The sequence below is a fragment of the Myotis myotis genome, unplaced genomic scaffold, assembly GCF_014108235.1.
Source record: "Myotis myotis isolate mMyoMyo1 unplaced genomic scaffold, mMyoMyo1.p scaffold_m19_p_14, whole genome shotgun sequence".
Taxonomy (NCBI): domain Eukaryota; kingdom Metazoa; phylum Chordata; class Mammalia; order Chiroptera; family Vespertilionidae; genus Myotis; species Myotis myotis.
Window position 1 is genome coordinate 17,481,419 of NW_023416318.1, and position 26,057 is coordinate 17,507,475.

At 47.4% G+C, this 26,057-nt stretch overlaps 1 protein-coding gene across 4 annotated transcripts; it reads right to left on the reverse strand.

Annotated features, from left to right (window-relative positions):
* Positions 1–453: 453 nt before the first annotated feature.
* CEP68 (centrosomal protein 68) lies at positions 454–25,768 on the reverse strand. 4 transcript variants are annotated; one of them, XM_036334334.1, is made up of 8 exons: positions 25,634–25,768; positions 16,002–16,391; positions 12,461–13,987; positions 10,937–11,059; positions 8,314–8,410; positions 4,516–4,688; positions 3,428–3,495; positions 454–2,355 (listed from the first exon to the last, which is right to left on the reverse strand). In XM_036334334.1, the coding sequence occupies exons 2-7, from the start codon at positions 16,347–16,349 to the stop codon at positions 3,472–3,474; spliced, it is 2,292 nt and encodes a 763-aa protein (XP_036190227.1). In that variant the 5' UTR covers positions 16,350–16,391; positions 25,634–25,768; the 3' UTR covers positions 454–2,355; positions 3,428–3,471. The 4 variants fall into 4 exon arrangements, with proteins under 4 accessions (XP_036190227.1, XP_036190226.1, XP_036190228.1 ...); XM_036334333.1 differs by having other exon boundaries at positions 454–3,495; XM_036334335.1 differs by lacking the exon at positions 10,937–11,059 and having other exon boundaries at positions 454–3,495.
* Between the last annotated feature and the right edge of the window lie 289 nt (positions 25,769–26,057).

Sequence of the window (26,057 nt, forward strand, 5' to 3'; positions counted from 1 at the left end):
CGCCAAAATATTCTTTACTTAGGGGCTTGATGTGTTTGTTGGCAACATATTTTATGGTGGGGTCTTGAATTCAGTGATAAAATTTAAATTAAAAACAAGCCAAAAACTAAAGGTTTTTATTTTTATTTTCACCAAACAGGCAATTGAAACACATGGTACAAAAATAAGTGGTAAGATTATTGTAAAATGAAATGGACAGAATATTCCATTTAATTTTCCATCTATGAGAATTTCACAATAAAATCATAGTTTTACTTTGTATTATAGATGTGCTTGTTGGATCTATTCATCCTCTCATAAGGCAACTGAACTCAAATTACCAAATTGTTATTTGGGTGAAGATTTTTTAAAAAATGTTTCAAAAGGTTTTTTGGTTTTTTTTTGCTTTACAATACGGTATAAAGGGGGAAATAATTCAGAAACTATCTTCCAAAGTAATAAACGATACAAATGTTAGTGTGACACCGTGCACTTCAGTTTTATATAGCAAGTTGTTCAAACTGTCAGTTTATTCTTGGTGAGTTGGCAAAAAACATATGAATTTCAGATGTAAGCATATTTACATACTTAGTTTTGAAAATTTTAGTGTTCTTTCCCCCATGACAGTCAAGAATGGAATGGAGTGTATCTAAACAAGATGTTTCAGCATGCTCCACTGTTTGCTTTTATTAATATGCCAATAAATGCAGTCTTGAAAAAAAAAATCCCATTCCTACCCCCTTTTCAAGTACACCCATTTCAAGCTACTATGGGCTTTTATCTAGTCACTTGTTGAACTATAAACTGTAAGTGGCTGCCATGAATTAGTTTATGTAAGAGTAAGCTAAATCTAAGCAGTGCAGTCTCTGGGAAATCCTTGCAAAATGATAGCTTTTCTGGTCTAAGCAGTAACTTCCTATTCTTTGACCTTGGATTGAAACTTCCTTAAGCATACATAACATGTTGCCATTGCAGTATATTTTCACATCAACCCTTCTTTATGTCCCCATTTAAGCTTCAGAACAGCCCTGTGTTGTTGACATTGTATTTGATTTGCAGATGAGCTCAGCCATGGAGCTGTAACAAGAACCTAGGTCTTGAAACTAGCAATAGAGTTCTTAGTACTGCCACTTCCCTGTGGACTTAACTTTTACTAATTTAAAGGGACTACTAGGAAATTTTCCAACAGGTAAATTTGGGATTTGATAATCACACTTATGCCACCATAGGCCACTACTGTCCTTAAGGCTAATGTGTACCCCTATGCACTGGCCAGCCAGGCCACTTGAACTGTAACTCAGCCATGTTGACTCATGGAATTGTTGCTGGCATCTTCCTAGGCTGAAACAATTTCAGCTTCAGTTTTAAGGGAGGTCTTCAACTTTTTATAGCACTGCTGGAGAAGTAATTAGCCACTGTGTTGATATTCCTTAGTGGCATTCTCAGCTAGGTCTAGAGTGAGCATCCTTCAGTCACACTTTATTTCAAAGGGGATGAACAAAAATCTTGAGTTCATCTCTAGGTAAAGTAGTACTTTCTTGGGAAACAGTACTTTGAAATAATGTACCCTGAAGATTTCTATCATTACAATTACTAGGTTGAGTCGGAATAGAATGGCATATGCAACATTCAATTACTATAACTCTAGCCAGTTTGTTTCCATAGGATTGTCATCAATTTTTTTTTCTGACCTATAGACTTATTTTCATGCCTATCAAATAGTACTAGTAAATAACTGGGTTAAACTCTTAATGGCTACCCTGTAACATACTCAGTGGAAAGTCAGTGGAAAGGCATGTACCATTTTATAGCCACATCAAAGGGAAGGTGGAATATAACAATATAAAAACAGGCTATTAGACATATGTGCCTTTTTAACCAGTTCTAGGCTGTTAAAATCTATGTATGGAATCAAGATTAATATGAAGAATCATAATATAGGCAGAATCTTCATACATAGTTTAATTCTAATCATGCCCTTAAACTAAGCATTATGGTAAATCATACCATAGTAGCAGCAGGCACTTGAAATACTGAATTTTATATAGCTACTATTGAAATTTTATATCATTTCCCAGTGACTATGCAGTCTGAAATTTTAAAGCAGAAAAAGTTACATTTATAATAGGACTTTAGTTCATATGGATGTGGGTGAGATGGCGTTAAAGATTATGTGGCTCAGCCCCCAAAACTAAAGTCCTAAATTTCCTTTAAAGAAAGTAATTTGGTATTAAATGTTTTGTTCTGAGGGGTATCGGAAGTTTGCTTGTGAGAGTAATTGTTCCATCATCATCTTCTTTTGATTCAAGATGACTTGTTCATTCTTTACAAACTTAAAAGATCTTCCTTTTTAAAGCACCTTCCTGAAATGAGAATCTGGAAGGAGTTTGAAAAAAGATCTTTAAGTGCTTATCTCATATATTTAAGTATGAAGAACCCTTTCCTTAAATCTTAGCCCACTATAATACTAAACTTACATGGGGGGAAATGTGCTTTTCTCATTCCATGTTAATTCATAGCCCAATAGAAATGAACTGATTTTTGTTTTTGCATTATCTGTGGTTACCGGCAATGGATGATTGCTTTGCTTTAAAAGCTACAGAATCGATGTTTTAAATGGTTGATCTGTAGATTTAATTCTATCAAGGTACTTACACGTCAACTCCCCAGCAACAAAAAATTCCTTTTTGTCCTTCACTATTTACAGCCTTAGTTTCTGTAGCTAACCAGGCTGTATGACCCTATCCATGCCCTTCCCTTCCCTGACCGTGGACTACCCTTCACAGGAGAGTAGGAATGGAGGGGAGCATCCTCCTTGAGGTACCCTTTTTGATGGCTCATTAGTCCATAGACTTGCTGTAGCTCAATGGCAATTCCCAAGGTCCCCAACACACTGTCCTTTAAGATATTAGTTAGGGAGGCAGATGGACCCCTAAGCCCTGAAGATGACAAAAGGTCTAATCCCCTAACTAATTTGTAGAGGAATCTTCTATGAATTTAGAGAGTTAAAGTCTCTTCTAAAGTCTTCGAAATGGGACTCACAAACCTAAGCTTCATTTTTATGTAAAGACCCAAGTTCCTGACCAACCAACCAATCACTTGAGTCCTCTTGTATGCCTGAGAGTACTGAGTATTTGGTACCTTATTTCTCATACCAGCCTTCTTTACATGATCTCAGTGCATGGACTAGTTTAGGAGCTGTCTGCTTTTTTTTAACTGGGCAGAAGGGAAGAAAGACCTATGTGACTATTAACATTTTATCAAAAGACTGCAAAGCCTCATGCTCTTTGCAGAGAAGCACCAAAGGAACACTTTAGTTGGGAAGTATTCATTTTAAATGAAAACAGTAATTCAATAGCCCCTTATTTCAGGGAAGAGAAAGGCATTTTAAAGCTAGTACATTAGCTTTAAGTTTCCCCCTTGATTATCAGTGTTAAATGGCTCTTACTTTCTTCCTGAAAGTTTCCCACCAGCCAGGTTTTGGGAGACAGATTACATCTCTGCCTGAGAAGATGCCTGAAAGAGAAAGAGAAGCATTTGTTATAGGAAGAATGCTGCAGAGGGAGGAAATACAACAAACATTTTAGAACCAAAACGACTTGCTCAATTTCTGATACAAATACATGGACTCCCTGCTCTTGACATACCTGGATTTTATCCGTTACCTTATTTTGTCATAGTTCTAATCTGGAAAATCTGAGTTAGGCACCACATTTTGATTGGAGAGGCAATTGCAGAGATAGTATGGTCCAGTTGTACCAAAGAGGGTACCAACTCCCTACACTCTCTCAGCCCGTCTCTCCTATCATTCATTTGGACCTTTCCAGAGATCAAAAGAAAGTTGTACTATTAAGTTTCCAGGCATGTTACCCCCAACTATCCCCTCCTAGCCTTTTGTGGGAAAGGGAGGTGTGGGGAGTTACCAGTAACTGGGTCTATAGGCACTGGGTGCTGTCAGTAGTTGCTTGGAGAAAGAGTATCAAATGAGTTGGGTGAGAAGAGCAAGTAGGTATAGATAAGTTTTGCTGCTGTTGCCCCTGGGTGCTGGTGAAGGGACTGCCATAGAAATGGGAGCATGGCATCCTAGTCCTCAGCAGGCAGCACGGGTGAAACAGTAATGGAAAACACAGCAGTGAGCCTTTGTCCCCAAAGGAAGACTCGCCCCGCCCCCCACTTCTTCCTGGCAATGGTAGCATCTCCTCCTAGCATCTTTTTTTTTTTTAGCCTCACCCAAGGACATGTTTCCATTGCTATTTTTTAGAAGAAGGGAGGGAGAGAACGTGAGAGAGATGCATCAGTTAGTTGCCTCCTGCATGTGCCTCAGTTGGGGATTGAACCTGACTGGGAATTGAATCCACCATCTTTTGGTGTATGGGAGGACGCTCCAACCAACTAAGCTACACCAGCCAGGGAAACATCTTATTTGTTTTAATAGCTCTTGGCTCAAGCTTCTAAGAAACAAGCAAATGTCAGAGCTGTACCCTAATCCAGCACTGGGGTCTGAGGAGGTGTGTTCTCTTGGGTTATTCTACTTACCAGGCTCATCCCAGACACATCAGCACTACTGTGTGCCACTGGTGTGTCATCAGGGATGAGGGTGCAACCAGCCAGCATGTCCACAGAGGCTAAGATTGTGTCATACAGGTGATCTGCATGGCTCTCCAGCTCGCTGGGCTGCTTTGAGATCCTCCTGAGGACATCCTTTAACACTAACAAAACAATTAGACCAAAAAAATCATGCAAGTTATTTTCAAAAGAACATACAAGGGTGTGTAGCATTTTACATAATGGTTTCAGAATGTCTACTCTTAACTGAGTCTCCAAGAAACACTATTGTACAGGTGGATCTGTTAACTTATGATTAAAGTGAGACAAGAATTTCTCTGGCTTCACTTTGGAATTACGTAATTCATAAAAAAGCAGGCATAGTTCTGTGGTGACTGGTATTATCTGACTTTTAGAGATAAGACTCAGGGCACACCCAGATCATGTGGAGCAGAAGGCTTAAATGAAAAAACAACAAGCCAGTATTAGGGCTCCTGGTCTTACTACCAGGTCCTATTAACTTCTGTTGGCTGGGGGACTATCATTTAGCATGTGCATGGGTAGTCTGGTAACATTTGGGGATCGCTTGTACCCCTTTTTGTGAGTTCTAGAGCAGATTTCAAAAGAAAATATCTAAAATCAAGCAAAGACAAGATGGTTAGCCAGCCCGGCATGGCTCAGTGGTTGAGCGTTGACCTATAGACCAGGAGGTCATGGTTCAATTCCGTCATGGCACATGCCCGAGTTGCTGGCTCAATCCCCAGTGTGGGGTGTGCAGGAGGCAGCCGATCAACGATTCTCTCTCATCATTGATGTTTCTATCTCTTTCCCTCCCTTCATCTCTGAAATCAATAAAAAGATATATAAAGTGTTCATTTGAGAAAGGGATGGGCTAGGTTCAGAGTGCATCCCATACAACAAGCTTGTTTTTTTCTTAAAAACTTTTATTTCCTTTGTTAAACAGAAAGCCTGCTCTAGTTTCCTGTGCTTTTATCAGCTGTGTTAACACTCCCTAGTTTCCTGCCTCAGCTGCAACATCTGCCAGCAGTGGAAGGGGGAAAGGGGAAGCTGTGTATCTGCACAGGATGCTGACGGGTGGGCAGAAGCACAGGCTGGCTGTGTTGAGATCAGCCCCAAGGGAAGCTACACCAGTGCACAGTCATCAGGGCAAAGTGCTGTCCTGACAACTCATGAGAGCTGTGAGGGGAAGGCCTGGCAGAGGAATGCAGCCAGGGTGCACAGTACAGCTCGCCTGTGAGGGCACCTGGGATGGGCTCTCCCCTCCACGTCCACCAGACCTTTGCCCAGTCTCCTGTGTGCTGTCAGTGGAGTTCAGGGGACTTAGATATTTTTGAACTTCTATTTTAGAATGTTAGTTTGGTTGGAGTCAAGTAAAAGGAAAGCTGGGAATAGGAATGAAATATTCCCAGTGAGATCTTATGTTTTAACTAGAGCCCGATGCATGAAATTCATGCAAGAGTAGGCCTTCCTTCCCCCAGCTGCCGGCACCAGCTTCCCTCTGGCACCCGGGGCCCCGGTTTCCCTTGCAGCCCCAGCTTTGTCCAGAAGGACATCCAGTCTAATTAGCATATTACACTTTTATTATTATAGATTTTATAGAGACCTGGTTCAGCTTGAGGCCAATAGGTTCCAGCCATTTGATCCAGTATAATGAGTAGTTTGTTGAGACAGGACTGTAATGAAAACCTGCCAGATTTCTGTGGAGAGGCCTTTGGCAGGAGGCTGAGATCGGGACATTTTGGGGGGAGTTCATCTGGCTTCCCATCCCCAAGGTTATGCTGTGGCAGAGGCTGGGGAGCAGTGTCTGTGCTTGGACTCTTACCGTGTGCCCTGGAGCAGCGATCACCAACCTTTCAGACCTCATGGACCACCAGTGGTCCGCGGACCACCCGGTTGGCGACCACTGCTCTGGAGTACACCTAGCTGGAAAAACCCTGTGAATATCAAGGAGAACTTGTGATTTCCACAAAGCAATCAGGTTCCTGGGTGCCAAACAGGATGGGGAGGGGCAGTGTGTCAATCTGAAAGAGACCAGATACACAGAGCCTGAAAACTACGAAACCCCCAAAGCCTCTTATTTTGACAGAACATTCTAGGCTCCTTTGAGAGAAAAGCAAAGTGGGATATTTTTATTACAAATTAAGCACTGAGAAGTTTTCTAAATTGTTTTTTAAATGAAGGTCAAAGAACCTGTCTGTCGCCTTTAAGGGGCCCATTGTTACCTGTGGCTTCTGGGAAGAGTTTCCTGGTATTGAGCTCCTTCCCTTCCTGCTCAGGGCCCTGCCTGCACCTCCAGACACTGACAGCAGCATAGGAGCCAGCATATAGGGGCTGGAGCCCGGCTGCCATTCCTTGTGTGACCAAGGCAAATTCATCACTCCACTGGGATGACAGTAATAATAGTATACATCTCACAGGGCTGTGATTAAGTGGGAAAAAAAGTGAACTGCTTCAGCAGTGTCTGGCACACAGTGTTCAGTCAAGTGCTGGTGTGATTACAGGTAGCAAAGGAGCTTGGCATACTGAATTTCTGCCCCAATCAAAACAAAAAAAACCCTAGTGCAAGAGAATACCAGAAGAGCCAAAACAACGGCTTCCCAAGGGCTGGGGACTGCAAAGATCTCATATAAGTCACTGGATAAGCACTACCCCTTGGAAATCCCTGCAGTGTCTCCATGGCTCCTTCCGTTCTCAACCCTGGTGATTTTTCTTCCCAGGGGACATTTGTCAACGCTGGAGATACTTTCGGTTGTCATAACTGGAGAGGGTGCTACTGGCATCTAATGGGTAGAGGCCAGAAATGCTGCTAAACGGCTTAGCATGCACAGGACACCACTTTCAAAGAAGTACGTGGCCCAAAATATTGGTAGTGCCGAGGTTGAGAGAAACTGTGCTCTACCACCTCTTAATATGCACCTGCCCACTACTTCTGGTCAGGAAAGGGCAGCCTCAATGCCTCTCAAGCCCGCAGGCCTTGCCCAGCTTTGCTTATACTATTTGTTTCTAGCATAAACACCATCTCCAAATCTGAGGCACAATATAGATGGCCTTTTAGCACTTGAATATTGAGTCTCAGGAAACTAGGGGCTGCTTTTAGGGACCCATCACTTCATTGCTTTGACCTAGCATTCTCCTACCTCATCCTCCATATCACATCCACCTCCAGCAAGGGTAACACCATCATAAATTCTTGCACCATGCATGCTTTACTGTACTCTTGTTTGTGATTTTAACATTTTTCTACCTTGGAAATCCACCCTACGAAACAGGCTTGAGCTTAGTTTGTGCACCACTGTCCGCCCTGTCCCCTCTGTCCACTTCTTCAGTCTATTCCCTCAGACTAGATTGACTGCTCTTGAATCCTGAAATTCTTCTTGAAAGCAGATAACCAGAGAGGGGTTCTGCCTGCTGGAAAAGGAGAGGAAGCCTCGAGGGCTCCCCACTGTGAACACCCTAGCCAAAAACCAAGGACAGCTGGATTAAAACCAGCATTCCCACCCCGGACACCAGGAAAGATGAAAGCAGAAGCAAGAGTGTTGCTCTTACAAGCTTGACACTTGACTTCTACTCGGCTTTCCTTTGTGACTGCCTGCTACATGGTGCAGCTGCGGGGGCAGTGATGATGTGAGGGGCTGACAGTCATGGGAATCCAAGGCAATGGGTGCATGTGGGAGTGGCTTAGGCACTATTGGCTCCTTACCAGTGAGTGTGTGGAGCCCTGGACTGTTGCTGACAGGCTGGCTAAATTCAAAGCCTCTAGCATCTCACCTGGGGTGTTATCCAACAGGCACTGAAGAAGAATCTCCCCTTCCTGTAAGACATTCTCCGCCAGGGACTGGTGTTCATCTATGTCTTTCTTAAATTGCTTAAAGTAGATCAGAAAAAAAAGAAAAAAGCTTCGTTACTTTCATTTTATAAAAGTTATTCAAAATGATCCCTTGTAAGGGTAGCTTGAGTCCCCTCTAACCTAGAATGTAAACCCACTGGTCTTCAGGACTCTCCAAGTAAAGAGCGTGAAGTTGAACCACCTCTCTGGAGCCCAAGGTAAATACAGAGGCAATCTTTTTTTTCTGTTTAAAGTTTGACAAAAGAGTTTTCCCCCTTGGTGGAGCCTGGCTTATCAACAGGGAGTCAGGGCTTCCTTCTTGTGCCACACCTCACAGGATAGGTTTTCTTTAAATTCACAGGCAATGGGATTCTTAAAAAGTCCTCTATTCTAATGGAACTGGCAAGTAAGAGCCACAAGAGATGCTGTTAAGGTGACCACAGGGACTGCTGCCTCCCGTATCCTCCCTTAATAGCCTGTTCTGTGTAGACTTTAGGCCTTGGGAAGGCATCAAGGAAGCTGAGTCTTCAAACAAGCTCATCTGTTTCTCCTCACAGGTACCACTCCTTGTCATCGACTGTTTTTGATGCACCTTTAGCCCGTAGGTGTAAGAGTCAAAGCCATGACCACTTTTAGTGTAGGGTCCAGAATGTGTTTCACATTCTGGTTATAATTTTCCTCTTGGATTTACTATATTCCTGTGTTCAGCCCTAATACTATGCTTATTATGTTATTTAGTACTCTTGATGTCTATATACTGTCACAAACCCAATGCTATTAAGACAAAGTATGTGACATAGAGTCCAGTTAAAATATTTGAGTACATACCCATAATCATGCATATATTAGGTATGTAACATGGGTCAGAGTAGCTCGTACATGAGGAAGCGGGTGACGGAGTGGTCCCACAGTTAGTTGTGTGTATGACACGAGGGCTAGGCTTCACTGACCTGCAGGGATAACTCCCAGCTCAGATCTCACCTCTACCCACAAAGCAAGAATGTTGCTCTGGTTGGCCTGGAAGTTGATGCACTGGACAGAATGAGGGACATAGAGGGAATGGAGTTGTTTCACTTGGCACCTGCTCTGATGGGGGTGGGGCTGAGGCACTCTGGAAAGGCCACCCAGGTAAGTCTAACAAGGATAATTTCCTCTCCCCACAATGATATTGCCCTTGGGCCTCTGAGAGGTGGGCCCAGCACATGGAGGACTCATACTCAGCTTTGCTTAGTGTATTCTAGGCAAGGAACTCTCTGCATAGCAGGCAATAGCATTCCCACTAGTGTAGAGCAGCTGGCCCACCCAGATGAGGCTCCTCCCTTAAATTTTACTTGGCCCCAAGTTGGAAAACAAAGGCCCTCCATCCTGCCTGGGTGTGGTGGGAACTGTAGGCTCAGCCCAGCCTGGTGTGGCCCTGGCTCAGGAAATCACGGCCTCTTTTGCTGAAGGCAATCGGTCAGGTTATAATGTGGGAGAAATTCAAAGAACTGTCCCAGAAAAACCCTTTCTAGACTAGCATCAGGCTGAGACCACAAACACCCCTGCTCCTTCATTAGAGGTTATAAAGATTTGGCCAACCAGACGTGCCAGAAGTCATGGTCAGGTCAGTCAAGGTTAATGTTATGTTTAGGGTAACTGTATAATTTATCATCCAATTCAAAACACTCTGGGGTGAAGGGGAGCCTATTGATAATTATGCCAGAACAGTAGGCGCAAACTCACCTAAATATTTTGACCCAAAGTAGTAATCAGAACCACCATTAAAGAGATTTTTGTAATTACAAAACCTCAGTTTTTTTTAGAGGCAAAATTCCCCCAAACAAAAAACACTGAGAAGCAAATAGAGCTGTGTCTTTGTATAAATACCATCAAAATGCCCGGATATGTTCTGGAGTCAGTATAATTTCAGCTTAAACACTTAAGTATCAGTCAGTGCTGTCCAACAGAACTCTGTGGTGGTGGAAACGTTCTACCTGCACTGCAGCCCCTGGATCAGTGGTTCTCAACCTTCTGGCCCTTTAAATACAGTTCCTCATGTTGTGACCCAACCATAAAATTATTTTCTTTGCTACTTCATAACTGTAATGTTGCTGTTATGAATTGTAATGTAAATATCTGATATTCAGGATGGTCTTAGGCGACCACTGTGAAAGGGTCGTTCGACCGCCAAAGGGGTCGTGACCCACAGGTTGAGAACCACTGCCCTAGATGAATGTGGGACTACTAAACCCTTGGAAGGTGGTTATTGCAACTGAGAAATCTGGATTTTTAATTTTAAATAGCCATATGTGCCTAGAGACTCCATAATAGTACAGATGTATGCGTCTCAATCCCTGAGATATTTGGAAAATTACACTGGAAATCACCCTTAAATATTTTTGATTGAGGATAAATGTATTTTCTCTATTTGGCTTAGGAAATAACTGATACATTTTAGTTTTTTGGCATTAAGAATTTGAAAAGGACCTATGATTCGTTTTCAGGTAAAAGTCAACTGAGCCACAACATGCTATTTAAGCTTTTACTTTGTAATCAATTGACTTAGCCCCCTCTCATGAATATTACCCGGTAAAGCTGCAGAGAAGACTTGAGACTCGTAAGGCTGGACTTGGGTGGAGTCAAGTGGTCGGTAACATCTGCTATGTTATACAGCCAGTGGATCAGCTCGTCTAGCTGACAGCAAAATGTCTGTGTAGACAAATAAAAGACACATGCTGTTTACATTTTCAAAAGGCTAAAAATATCCAGGGGATTCAATGGACTGTGCACCGGTCCAGAGCATTCCTTCACTTGAGGCTTTGGTCTCTTGTCCTCCCCTGCCTGTCCGCACCCCATGACTCCAGACCTCTGCCAGGGCAACAGAACAGCCCACCTTGGTTCTGTCTCCCCTCAGCCTGATATGACTCAGAAAAGCCAGCCCTGCATGCAAACGGAGCAGAGGTGAGGGCAGGGATGGGACACAGCACAGAAGAGGTATGCCTGCCACAGAAACCAGTTCCTAGTTCAGCACCACTAACTATGGGACTGTTCCTGGGAAAAACGTGGACATAAATGACTGGTTATGACTCACCTGAATGTTCGGCTGACAACTGACAATGCACGCCCATTCTGCTTCCACACTGCTCAGGGAGTAGGGCCCCTAGAATCCTGACAGCTACTCGCCCTGGGGAAGCTGTGAGCCAAGCACTTTACCTCATCATTTCTCTAGCTTTTACCACAAAGGAGGGTACATGCTAACATTTCTCCTACCTGCTTTACAGTACAGATGAAATCATGTACAGGATATCTTGGGCAGGTTATTGCCCGCCTCCAGTGCTAGGAACCATCTCATGGGTACACGGCCCTTTGGCCAGCCACCCTGCTGTGGTGCAGATGGGGTATCCACGTGCTCACCTGGGGCTCTCCCAGTGTGCGTGCAGAGAGCCACATTTCTGAACATACCTGTGTCAGGACTACACAAAGCCCACCCTCCCTCAACACGAATTATTTCATTTAATCCACACAACACCCTGAAGTGTCACATCTCATTTTGGAAAAGCAAACTCAAGAGATTGAGCTGAATTCCTAAGACAGCAGTGCCATGATTCAAATTCAGATCAGCTGACAACCTTGTTCCCTGTAATAGTCATTATATCCAGATATTCTTGGTTGGTCCATGAGAGGTTCAGTGGCCAAGCAGTTGAGGAAACGGTACATCTAATAGCCCCTAACTCTGCAGTCACACCACTTTATTAGGTTGAGGCTCTGAGAAGGCCTGCAGTCAAGAGAGCACTTACTTGTGCAGAGTACCTCTTGATCTTCAAGGTCAAGAGCTTTGGGAAGCAGCTTGGGGTAGTAGTCAAGATCTCAGGCTCCAGCCCTTGCTAACTGTAAGTGGGCAGGTTGCCTAACCCTTTGCTGCCATTTTCTCTGTGAAATGAGAACAACAGTCCTTATTGGGTAGCGAGTTGTGAGGATTAAATAGGATAAGGTACAATACAGTGCCTGGCACATGAAGTGTGCTCAATGTTACTAAGTTTTGTTATTAAATCAGTGGGCAGGGGGAAGAAATGAGACACCTTTACACAGGCCTCTTAATGTTGAGTTTACCTTCACACAGTGCATGAGTGATTCTTTTCCCTGCTCTCTTCCTCTCCTGGGAGGCTGCCCTTTGCGGTCTGGGTCCAAGAATGTCTGCCGGTCCAAAATAACTGGTAAGGAGGAGCGTGTTCTCAGAGGTCCACAGGAGACCCCCAGTGCCTGGCTGCTCACCAGACTGCCGTCCCCTGCAGAGTCCCTTGCATGGAGAAAGGAGCGGAGCAAACAGTGGTTCTGCTCCTCAAGTCCCCCAGGCCCTCTGGGGACAGCCCCAGGGGGAAGCTGGCTTTGGCTGGAATCCGATGGTGAGGAAGTGGGCCCATCACTGTTCGACACATCCAGGGAGCTCTGCCCTTCGGCAGCTCTGGTGGGCAGGGTCACCAAAGTGGGAACAGAACCTAGATATGAAACCAAGCTAGAAACCTGTGTCAGCCGAGTGGGCAGGGCAAGATACTCGTCATCACTTTCTAAGTCCTCTTCTGGTTTCCATCCAGACTCCATGCAGGCAGGGCGCTGGACACCTTGGCCAGCCCCCTTCTCTCTTTCTGGCCCAGATGAGGGCCATCCTCTGTCCCATGTCCTCAGTTGGGGAGGGCCCACCTCGAGGTGCTTGCCCGCGGTCCGCCAGTCCTTCATACCCCTCAGGGCTGGGTCTCTCCTTTCCCAAGGAATATCCTTGCTGCCTGCAGCTCTGGGAGTAGATGTGAGCTGGCTACAAGATGCCAGCCCCACGCTGCCCTGCTCCTGGGGTACTCCAGAGTACCACCGTTTAAAGCTTGGTTCTCTGGGCCCAGAGAATGGCAGGGCACTGGCATCTGCTGGTGGGCAACTGTGGGAGACATTAGTGGGTGACTTTAGAGTGCTTGCTGGGGAGACAGAAAAGCTATCCAGGTCTACACCTGAGTCCTGCAGGACAGGATCAGCCAACACGCGGCTTTCCAGATGCCTTGGGAGCCGAGGCCTGGGCCTAAGTGGGTAAGTATAGTCCAGCAGGTCTTCATACTCTTTATTTGGGTTCCACAGGGGGGAGCGGCGGTCAGGGGAAGGCGGCAGGGAATCTGGCAGCACGCAGGCCCAGTACTCGGCTTGGAAGGATAGATGCCTCCTGCGCAGCCCAGGACCATCACCCCCAGAGGACACAGGCTGTGGAGACCACTGGAGCTGAGGCCCTGGTCCCACCATGGAGGGGGCCGACTGGGGGCCAACCAGCTCCAGGGAAGAGACCTTGGCAAGGGAGCAACTCTGAGGCTCCGCCTTCTCTTGGTGTCCTTGGGAACTGCTGCCAGGGGATGAGGCAGAGACACTGCAGCTGGGAAACGGAGGAGCAGCGGCACCTGGGCTCACCATGGACCTCCACTTTGACGAGAAAGGGAAACCTGAGATGTGAGGCTGTTGGCTGAGGGCCAGCACCCGCGGTGACTCCAGGGGGGATGGGTCATCTTCGGTATCAGCATCATGTCCTGAGCAAAGGGCTGTGGCTCTGGGAACGGTTGTAGCCTGAGGTGGCTCCTCTGAGACAGAAAGCCTGGTTTCCTCCATCTGCAATGAGAAGAGGGAAGAAAAGGTGATAAGTAAGCTACATTTCTTTTCTTTTTTTTTAACATAGATGTATCATAGTTTTACTTATTTCTTTTAAAAAATATATATATTTTATTGAGAGAGAGAGGGTTAGAGAGATAGAAACATGGATGAGAGAAGAACATCACTGATTGGCTGCCTCCTGCACATCCCTACTGGAGATCGAGCCCGCAACCCAGGCATGTGCCCTGACCAGGAATTGAACCTACGACCTCCAGGTTCCTGGGTTGATGCTCAACCACTGAACCATGCCAGCTGGGCTACACTTCTTTCTTAGATGATAAATCGGGAGTTTTCTTTGGGGAGCCCAGGTGACATCCAGGAGAGGTCTTGATATGAGTCTGCTACCCGACGCAAGAACCAGATAGAGTGCTGCTAGTGGCAGCATGAGACTTCCCAAACTGATCCTACTCTCAGTCCTTTCAAGAGTTCTTCGTCCAGACACCCTGCCTGTGAGAACTCCGAGCGCTTTGGCATGCAGAAGCTCGAACACACTGCCTAGCCTTTCAGAAGAGGATAGATGAAGCCTCAATCATTCTGTCACTGACAGGAGACACATCCAAACCCACTTAGCTCAGCTCAGTTCATATGCCAGTGGTAATAAATAATGGCAAAATGATCATTCGTCTCAGCCGCTTTACTCTGAAATTTTTATCTGCTTGATGAAGAACTTGCCCTGAGGGAGGCCAACAGCACAGTAGTTACAGCCATGGGCTTTGGAACAGACAGAGCTGGTGCTAATCCCTAACTGCCACCTTCCAGATGTCTAACTTTGAGCCTTGCTTCCCACACCTATAAAGTGGGGATAGTAATAGCACCACTTCCTCAGGACACGAGGATTACATGTGCTCATGTGTGAAAAGCACAGGGTGAGGGCTCAACACAACAGGAGTTACAATAAGCAACAGACTCACATCATGAAACAACAGCCCAATTGGCTTACTAGTATTTCCTGCCTCACTGAGTCTCTGACTCACAGGTTCCCTGAGCCTCCCACCACCCTGGCTCCCAGGCAGGTGGGCCCAGCTTGTTTTCTCCCACAGTCACGCTCAGAGGCTCCTTGCAGGATGGGGCTCCATAGGGGCAGCATGCAACAACCAAGGCCACAATGACACTGAAGAGATCAAAGTCATTCCCATGAAAGGGCTTGGCAAGCAGAGCATAATAGGATGTCAGAGATGGGAGGGATAGGCCACACAGGTCACCTTCCAATTATACGGAGGGCCTGAAAGATTCACTGATTTGCCCGTGGTCACAGAGGCAGACAGGACTCCTTCTCCATGTGATTCCCACTAGGCAAGACTGCCCTGCACTCAGGGAGGCCCAAGAAATTTTCCTTGCCCAGCAACAGTGCTGCCCACCACAGGGCAGCTTTGTGAGGTTTCCTAGGTTCCAAGGACATACAGTCTTAAAGCCCTCAGGAGACCACAGCCCTGGGCCCTCCTTCCTCAAGTCTCCTCAGGGCCCCCAAGGCCTTCGGATCACCAAGTCAGAAACAGGACAGGGCTCCCCCATTGAGAGCATTCCTGGCCCACCCCTCTGGGTCACTAGTCCAGGGGTGGGCAAACTTTTTGACTCGAGGGCCACAATGGGTTCTTAAACTGGACTGGAGGGCCGGAACAAAAGCATGGATGGAGTGTTTGTGTGAACTAATATAAATTCAAAGTAAACATCATTACATAAAAGGGTACGGTCTTTTTTTTCAATAGTTTTATTCATTTCAAACGGGGCCGGTGGGCCGTAGTTTGCCCATGGCTGCTCTAGTCTCTTAAGGAACAGGGGATGCTGTGGACAGAGCCCCCTGCTGGCCCCAAGGCCCAATTCTCCAGATGAACCTGTAAAACAGAAATCACCTCACCCAGACTCCCCCAATGCCCCATCTTGTACAGGGACTGGGAAAGCATGTAAAATGGTGACACAATGCTGGCACGCACTCCCAAAAGACAGCATTAGGCAAATCTACAGTGCCACTGACCTTAGTAGCTACCTGGCTTCCCACAGAATGCAGATCTCCTGTCCCCACACCGGCAGGAGGAAGCAGGCAACTGAGAGCAGGCTGAGATGCACCAGCCACTGGCTCCCTGCTGGTGTTGCTGGCCTGTGACTGGCAGGCTCCAGAGGGGCAGCAGAGAGGGGCAGGTAGGCCCTCTGTCCCCCACACAGGGGAGGCAGGCCCTCCCTCAGCTTCCAGGCGTGGTGGCTGCTCCCCACTCACAGGCCCTGGGGTTTCCACCTCCTGCTCTCTGCAGCTCCACCGCCCACAGGACGGGGCCTTTGTGTCCAGGGATGCCTCCACCTCTGCCTTTTCTTCTCCCAGGGCCATTGATGCGTCCCTAGGTCCGGGTTCCCTGAAGCCTTCAGCTGCCTATAAAGTGGGAAAGGGAGACAAAAAGATAAATTCTCTACATCTGTGTAAGGCAATCTTGCTTTTTAATTATTAAGAAAAACTTTTTATTTTTGGCCAAAGGAAAACAAACAAATGATGGCTACTTCCTTAGAGAAGAACAGAGGCCCAAGTCCAGCGTTTCCTTGGCCCCAAACCCTTCCGAAGGGAAGGCAGGAACACAACATTTTGTCCTCTGCTTTTATGTGGCCTGTGCCAGGCCCCAGCAATAGGTCCCAGGAGGGTAAATGCAGGCCCAAATCAGAGGCAAGGCTTAGTCCTCACTAAAGTCACCTTTTCGTCCCTGTCCCTTCAGCCCAGCCCCACTGGGTAAGAGGCCTGGCTTGTGCCAGCCCAGCTGCGGATCTGTTGTCGAACCGCCCCTGTCAGCAGGTGGCTCTGGCTTGGCACTGACTGCTCTGCTCTGCAGATCAAGTCAGGGCACGCCCAGGCCTCGGCTGAACCCAGGGTGCTCTCGCAGTGCCCACTCTGCCCTGCAGAGAAGGCAGGACCCTCTCAAAGCACAGAAACCATGCCCCAGGTTGTGGGGCAGGTTGAGAAAAGAGATACACAAGGCAGCAGGCGAGGAGGGAAGAAGGAACACATAGGAGGCGGATCTGAAAATAGGTCTGTTGCTATAAGAGCTTTGGAAACAGAAGGAGACCCCCTCAGACTAAGTGTGTAGGCTGCTGCTGGGAGCACATCTATGGGAGGACTTGGAAGGGGAACAAGGGACCCTCGAGCACCCAGGATTTCAGCAGCTGCCTGAAGTACAGTGAGCCAACCCCAAAGGTAAAACTTGGACACAAATAGCCTTGTTTCCTCAGAGACCAGGAGGTGAGTGATGGCAAGCAGGTGGGAAGTCTGAGAAAGTGGAGGGAGCTGTGGATGTGGGCTTACCCTGCTCAGCTCACACACCAGGAAACACAACTATGTGAGGACAGCTATCCCGAGACCATCCATACAGGAGGGTCCTGCCCTGCCTGCCTGGGCACTGAGGCTCCGAGTCACTTCAGAGGCCACCCTAGGGCGGAGCACACACTTCACATGTACCCCTGTTTACTTCTCACAACCACCATCTGTGGATAAACTAATCAGGAAAACTATTTTTTTTGGACAATTTTAATATATGGCTGAAAAATAAAATGTATCCCTCCGCTCTTGTCCCTATTTCTCCCTAAAAGGAGCCAGTGCAAGCAGGGCACCATGACAATGCCTGGCACAGTGTCAGCTAATGCCACCATGGTCAAGGGGGCTGTATGTGTGACAGAATCAGTGTAACAAGTTACAAGGAACAAAGTCCAAGAGAAGGAGAAAAAACAACCTATTTTTCATATAAATCAAGCAAAATATTTACTATTAGATAATGCCACACACAAAAAAACAAGAGGCAAACAGTCTCATTAATTGTATTTATGTCTCTCATCTTCTGATACATATGCAACAAACACAAAAATCTATTTCATCCTTCTCCTGTTTTGTTTTTGACATAACAATAGCAAAATGTATGCGACATGCTTTTCTCTTCTTTCAGACAAAATCTCTTAGCGATCATTCCTTAGCCTTACACAGACAGCTTCCTTGTTCTTTGTATCACTGCCCAGTACTATAGTCCATTGTAAGGCTGCACACTAGTTAATTTCACCAGTCTCTTACTAGTGGACATTTGGGTTATTTCCAGTCTTTTGCTACTACAAACTGCTGCAGTGAATGCACGAACACACATCACTGGCATGCATGCTAGCACCCCCACAGCATAAATAGCCAGAAGTAGAACTGCTGAGGCCAACGATCCCTGCATTTGTACCTCTGGCATACGCTGCCAAGTGCCCTCTATGGGATGGCATCACTTTATATTCCCACCAGCAGCATGTGAGGGTGCCAGTTTCCCCTGGGAGGCAGGTCCTTTTATTCTCATTTCACAGATGGGGAAACCAAGGCTGAGAGAGATTCCACGCTAGAACTGTGTGACCAGAACCTAAGCTCTTTATGAACCAACAAGGGAACAAGTCACAAAGCAGAGGCACACAAAGTAGAAGAGCGAAGCGACTGATCCAGGGACAGTGACCAAGTCCTGCCGAGAGAGATTTTCATGGAGCCACATCCTCACCTTGTGGCTATTTAAGAAACTGCACATGAAGACTTACAGGCAAACTGCTCTCACAATGATGGCGATAAACTGAGCCCATGAGCAGGGAAAGTCAGGGTGATGGCTGAACCTGGCCCCCAGCCCCTAGCTTCTACTTCTGGCTCCATTCCTAAACTCCCTACTGGCTGGTGCTGGGCCCTGATAGGTGGCAGCTAATCTCCCTTTCACGCCCTGACTTCCCCCCTCCACTAACGGGTGTGGTTTTAAAATGGGGCTGGATTAAGAGGATGCTGGGCAAGAGACGGGTGCAAACGAATGATCTTTGTCTTTGTTTTGATGTTTTGTTTTTTGTTGTCTGGATTCCAAAATAGAAGTGTCCATTTATCCCTGGGGGGGGGGTGTTGTGATTTAGAATTATAAGCGATTCAGGAGACACCCCTAGGTAACTTTCAAGTATACACACAAACCTGAGCTAGGTTAACAGTGTTGCCAGAGGCCTTTTAGCAACCAGTAAGGAGGTCTGAAATTTAAAGACTTTCATGGAAATGGTACTTCTGAAAAGACAGATTACAGGGGGTTATTTTCTCATCTGGATAAGCAGTTTCTTCATAATCTCATTTATTAATCCTGCAAATTCTTTCCCCCCTGTGCTACACAAGTTTATTATGAGAATCACACAGATACATGTAAAAGAATAAAAAGAAGCCCATGAGAGTTCATTCCAAATTGTATATAAGATGCTACAGAATACAAAGAGAAGGGAGAAGTCTCCTGGGTAGAGATAATGAGGGAAAACTCCTTGAAGTAATGACTGCTGAAGGCAGACCATTTAAAAAACATCGATCATGTTGAAGAAAACAGTGGCCTAGCAAATGCCCAGTTTTCAATTTCTAGGGCTTGACCCTGTCTGCACTGCCAGGTGGGCATCCGTAATACTGCACTAAGGTCCAGCCCTCATTTACAGATTCTAGATTTTACACATCATCCTTTCTGACCATCTGGGTCTGAGAGTGGAGGTGTGGGATCTGCTTGGACCCTTCCAATGAGAGATAGTTTACTCCTTTTCAAAGCACCCAATGATCTTATGCTCAGTCTGATAAAAATGACTTGCTGGGCTGGCCAAAACTGTCCCTGGTCAGTAGCTTTAAAAAACCTGGTATTCTACGTGGGGCTTCCCTGCTCTTAGCTCACATTTTACAGTGCTCCTGGGGGCTAGCAGCTCTGTGGTGGGCAGAGGCCTCAGTTGGCCTCCTAATGGAAGCACCAGTAGGTTACATTGAGTGACTGGAGGCCTCAGAGCACAGACAATGAACAATGAATTCAACCCTCCCATCTGAGAATGGTCTGTGCACACCGTATCTGCCAAACCAAGAGACACGCCACATAAGCTTCAGGATATTCTGGGGACCACCTGCACTTTGCTGTTAAAATTCTCCACTAGTTTCCAGGACTTGCAGAGGCCACATGACCTACCAGATATAATTAGGAGTGATGTAGGCTGGCTTGGCTTACTCCTACCCTACAGTAAAAATATGCTCACACATCACGCATGTGGTAACACTAACTCCATGAGCCTGGACATCTGACCCTTCCTGGTGTCTGGTGCATCACCCTTGTGCAGTCCTGTCCCAGCTGCCAGGGCTTCCTCCCACTTGCTCCTATCCCGGATGGAGGAAGGAGAACTGTGAACTGGGGGGGTGTGTGCGTGGGGGGTGGGGGTGGGGGTGGAAGGATGCTGTTCCTCTCTTCGCTAAACCACTCAAATATATGAATGATCAGCTAGGGAACAATCCTCCTCTGATCAGAAAAGGACTTTCCCAGAATTCTTTAAATCATGAGCTCCCTTTGAAACAATCTGATTTATACCAACTTTTTCTTGGAAGGGCCATCTTTGTACCTGAGCATGCAGACAGCCACCTGTACCAGCAAGGGCAAGGTGTTTCTTGACATAGCAAGTCCTTACCAAGTCAGGGGCCAAAACCCCAACACTCGCGTTGTTTTCACAGGAGGCCACAGGTATAGTGGCAAGTGCCATGCACACACGGGGGCAGAATCTGACCAGAGAACCAGACAAAGAGGCTCTCAGTACTGCTCTTTCTCACAGAACATGAAACTGCCCACAAGGAAAGGAGGAGGTAGAACCCAGTGCTGTAGGTTGCTGGAAGGCTTCTGGGAACTAGATTAATAGGAAAAAGGAGCTTAAAGGCAGAAGCTCATCTATATGTGGGAGGCAGCATGAAAGGGGGTAAAGACATATGTGGAGGAGGCCAACAAAGGGGGCAGTCACAAGAGGCCCAGGCCTGCCTCAGAGCAGGGTGGATGCCAGCGACACTGTGGCCAGAGGTTTGAGAATGGGAGGCCAATGGCCAAGAGCAATTGCCGTTCCACCTGCTCCTTCCCTGGCTGCAGAAGCTCTGAAGCCCCTTAGTCCTCCACACTGGTCCCGCTTCCCCTGTAAGGCAGGTCACCATGAGTGCTGGGTCACCTCCTTTGCAGGTGGAAGTAAAGCAAAGTGAAAAGGAAGACCAGGCTTAAACCTGCAGAGGGGGAGATATGGCTCCAATGGGCTGATGCCATTCTCAGGATCCTTGGGTACCAGCAGCCCCTTCTCCCCCCAGGGCTGCTTCCCCGCCTTTGCTTAGTGAAAGAAAGGGTCCTCTGGGCCCTAGGAGGAGCCACCAGGTCCTTTTAGACCAGCGGTTCTCAACCTGTGGGTCACGACCCCTTTGGGGGTCGAACGACCCTTTCACAGGGGTCGCCTAAGACCAATGGAAAACACATATATAATTACATATTGTTTTTGTGATTAATCACTATGCTTTAATTATGTTCAAGTTGTAACAATGAAATTGGGGGAACTGTATTAAAGGGTCGTGGCATTAGGAAGGTTGAGAACCACTGTTCTAGGTCAATGTGGTGGGAAGGCTGTTGCCAGAGTGCTCTCCACCCCCCCTTTCTCTCTCTCTCTCTCTCTCTCTCACTCACCCCCTCACTCACTCACCAGCTGGCTGGCTGGCTGGGACCACCAACAGCCTCAGAGCAGGCCAATCTTCTAACTTGTCCTGAGAGGTCTCTGTGTGACCTTTAGAGAGACACAACTGCCACATCTACAAGGAACTGAGGACTGAGCTCCTAGCCACCCCTCCCCTAAACCCCAAGTTCTCCTTAGCAGTCAGCAGACTGTTCCCGTCCAACGAAGCTCAAAGTGCAAGGATGATGAGGACTGAACATGTCAATCAACTGTACCCGCTGTTCCCACCAAAAAGCAAGGCAGGAAAACAGCTTCCCTGGAACAAAAAATTGCTCCTACTGTCCCAGGAAGCTGGCCCTGGACCAGTTCCACAAGCCACTGCTTTTACTGTGCTGACAGTTTGCTATGAGCCCATCAGGCGACACATATGAAGAAGGATAAGAATCTTGCTGAATTTCTCCAGAGAGGCTATGAAGAATGTTACTCAAGTACCAAAACCAAAGGGTCCTATTAGAGAACCCAGGAGACAAGAATTCTCTGGTCTCAGTAAGAGAAACAGCTGTTTCACTGAGCAGCCAGTTGATTTTTATAATTCATGGCAAAACGGATTTTTAAAAAATATTTTCTCGCCAAAACCGGTTTGGCTCAGTGGATAGAGCGTCGGCCTGCGGACTGAAGGGTCCCAGGTTCGATTCCGGTCAAGGGCATGTACCTTGGTTGCGGGCATATCCCCAGTAGGAGGTGTGCAGGAGGCAGCTGATCGATGTTTCTCTATCATCGATGTTTCTAACTCTCTATCTCTCTCCCTTCCTCTCTGTAAAAAATCAATAAAATATATTTAAAAAAAAAAATATTTTCTCTTTGCTTTGGCTGCTAAGAAGCTCAGGGCCAGATCTGTAGTCCCACCCCAGCAAAATATATAGGACAAAGAGGCAGTCATTTTTTGTACTGATCTTACCCCTGACTTCTCTCTTCTTTTACCCTCTCTGTCTCAATTACTTTCATTAAAAATCCTATTACACTGAAAGTATCCTGGAGAGATTCCTCAAATCATTTTTTTGGAACAAAATAAGAGGAACTGTTAAAAAACAGAATAACCGCCCTGACCGGTTTGGCTCAGTGGATAGAGCGTCGGCCCGTGGGCTGAAAGGTCCCAGGTTCGATTCCAGTCAAGGGCATGTACCTTGGTTGCAGGCACATCCCCAGTAGGAGGAGTGCAGGAGGCAGCTGACCGGTGTTTCTCTCTCATCGATGTTCCTAACTCTCTATTCCTCTTTCCTCCTCTCTGTAAAAAAATCAATAAAATATATTTAAAAACAAAACAAAACAAAATAGAATAACGGGGGGAAAGCTCCTAAACCCAAGACTTCATTCCAATACCATAAGAAAACAAAACCTGTTTATCAGAACTTCTAAAAAGCAAATGCAGATATTTTTGTTAGTATCTTTCTATTCAAAGTGTGCATGTAGTCCACGGGCCAGCAGCATCTACATCACCGTAGAGCTTGCTGGAAATATAGATTCTCAGGACCCACCCCCTATACCTGGAATCAGAATCTGCACATGAGCAAGATGTCCAGATGACTGGTAAGCACCATGTTTCAGAACCGCCAGGTTAGAAAGCCCATATCTGCACTGTGAAGCAGAACTGTAATGGCTTTATGCACATTCACTGAGTGCCTATCTTATGCTGGGCACACAGAAGAAAATTGATGGCCCTGTCCTTAACGTCTTTCTAATAGGACACTAGAAAAAGCTCACATCTTGTGACAGGTTTTTAATGGCTAATTACAGAATGTCACGGCTGGATGGGAGTCCCCAGAAAGAACAGCATTCCCTAGAAAGGATTCATGATTCTCTGTGGCTTCAGTAAAAGCAGAATCAAAAATCAGAATTCTCCTGTGACAGTTAAAAGTAGTGGTTTTGTTTTTGAAACTCCAAATAATTTAAGAGAAACTGGTGTGCCAAGGGAACCTACAGCTGGAAGGAAATGTATAACTTAGCCTGTTTCCTGCAGCCAGAAAGTGGTACAGGAAAGCCTGGAAGTGAGGCAATCTCCCCGAGGGGTTACATCTGCAACCTCTAGGGCTGGCAACTAGGTCTAGAATCAACAGAAGATTTCTTCCGCTTTTCACGTTTATGAACAACTTTCAAGACAGGAACCAGTTTCTTATGAAAAGAGATTTGTTGTAAGGAGAGAAGCGACAGGGCTCTGCCTCTCTCTGGCTGAACTAACCAACCATCCTAAAGATTTTCCGTCAACCACACCAGGACGCCTTTTACTCCTCTGCTCATTTTGAGTAGGAGGCCACATTTTGAGAATATCCATTCCCATCATCATGCTTGCCAAAGTGTTTTTTTGGCGCTTCAATCTCCAGTGGGTCGCAAGACTAAAAGCATAACGAGTTCATTTCTATGGAACAGAGGCATACCTTGAGACACTGCGGGTTCAGTTCCAGGCAACGGCAATAAAATGAGTTATGATATTTTTGCTTGAAGGGTCTTGCCTTCAATTTGTCTAAAATGCAACCTCTGTGCATCACAATAAAATGAAGTTTGCCTGTATGCACTTGTACTGAGGGAGGCTAGGGTGGGATCTGAAAAGGTTTAAGGGATTTTTAAAAATCAAGAAACACACAGGACAAACGCAGACAGGTCCTACAGGGTCAAAGGCAATGCAGATATTTAGTATTAGCGAATCTGTTCAAGTATCTGTTTATTTTTATCCTAACAACTGCTAACAGCTCCAGAACATTTCCTGTGTGCCAAGGACTTTGCTGAGCACTTTCTGTCAATTACTTAAGCCTCAGAACCCAAGGAGCAGCCCCCATTTTACAGATGAGGAAACTGAGACATACAGAAGTGTAATCACTGGTCTGGAGTTACTAACATGGAAGAGCTAAAGTCTGATTTGACTTGGAGGTCTCCCTACCCTGTAAGAACAAGTGGTCCAACAAGGTAACGAAAGTACAGTTTTTGTTTTGTAAACTTTTGGGCTGTGCTGCTGATTTTTTGTTTTCTTTCAGCTTCCTTCAGTCAGAGTGACTTCTGTGTCCCAAGCACTGTGCCCGGGGCTGGGGAAACCACACCGCAGCAACAGAAGGCAGCCTGAAGGAGGGAGTGGCCATCAGTTGTGGGGAGGGGGGAGAGCTTTAAGAAGCTTTCCCAAAGAGGCGAAACCGAGTTCTTTGCTCTTTTCTGTACGGAGTGGCCCAGAATTGATGGATCCAAGCGGTGGAAGAAACAGGGATGAGAAGCTGTGGCCTCTACTTCTTTTAACCAAGCCCGAGACCCTTGATTTCTAACATCACACACTCTGCCAAGCATTTTAACAACATTCTTCATACTCTAGATCTAGGAGCTGTCGGGGTACTTACCAACACTGGCAATCTTGGGACTACCTCCTCCCACCCGACACTCCCCACTGAATTCCCAGGGAGGTCCAATGTGCTCCGGCAGGTTTCCGCTCATTTTTATTACAAACAATACAACCTAGACAGCCTACAGGGCCTGAAACAGGCTTTGGACAACGTGCCCCTGGGCCGCATACAGCTGTTCCCGCGATGGCAGCTGGAAAGGCTGGCCCTTCCAGGCATGAGTGAGATATCTTGCGTTTTCCCCTTGGCAGCCGTGGACAGCTGCATACGAGGCGACCAGAGCGCATCATTCGCCGTCCTCTTCCCGTGGGAATGGCCCTGAGCTGCGAGCCTGGGTCGGAGTCGCTTATACCCCGGGGCACCGGGCCCCCGGCGTGGGCGCAGGGTCAGCGGCACAATCCCGGGCGAAGCCCGGAGGGAAAGTGCGTTCCCGGGAGGCAGCGGCCCAGCAGCGCGCGGCTGCGAGTTCGCCGGGCCACGCGCGCCCCACCCCCCGCCGCGCTCAGGCTTCCCAGCCCCGGCCTCCCGCCTCCGCGCCCCGACCCCTGGCCGCGACCCGCGCCCGCCGTTCCGTCCGCAAAATGGAGGCAAAGGCACGAGGCGCCCCGGCACCCAGAAAGCCTTCGTGCGCTTCCAAGTGGGGGACGCGAGGCCCGGCAGCCCGCCCCGTCTCGCAGACCCGGAGAGCCCGCAGGGCACAGGGGGCCGGGCCGCGCGGGAGGGGACTTGCCTGGGCCGCTGCCTCCAGACCCGCGGATCCCCGACGCCCGCGCCGGGCACTACCTACCGCGCCTCGGCCGCTCCGGACGCCCCCAGCAGGCCTGCGGCAGCGCCCGCGGCGCCAGCGGCCCCATGCGGCAGCCCCGCGGCTGGGGTCCAGGTGCAAACCGCTGCCCCCGCGCGGGAGCCCAAACGCTTGGGGCGGGACCCGGTGCCGGACACGCCCTTCGCATCCCCCCCGCCTCCGGGCGGAGGGAGCCGCGGGCGAAGCACGACCAATCCCAGTCCTCGGTACAGAGAATCGGCCAATGGCGACCCGCTCCTGCGAGAAGAGCCCACCCCTTGTGACGGATTGGCGTATGGGAGGCCGGATCTTCTTGGGGCTCTTGGCCTCCGTCCCTCCCTCGCCTTCCGCGCTCGCCGCTCACGTTCGCTAGTTCCGTGCCCGTGGGGTCGTGCGAGGGCGCGTTGTCTGGCGGCGCGGCGGGTGG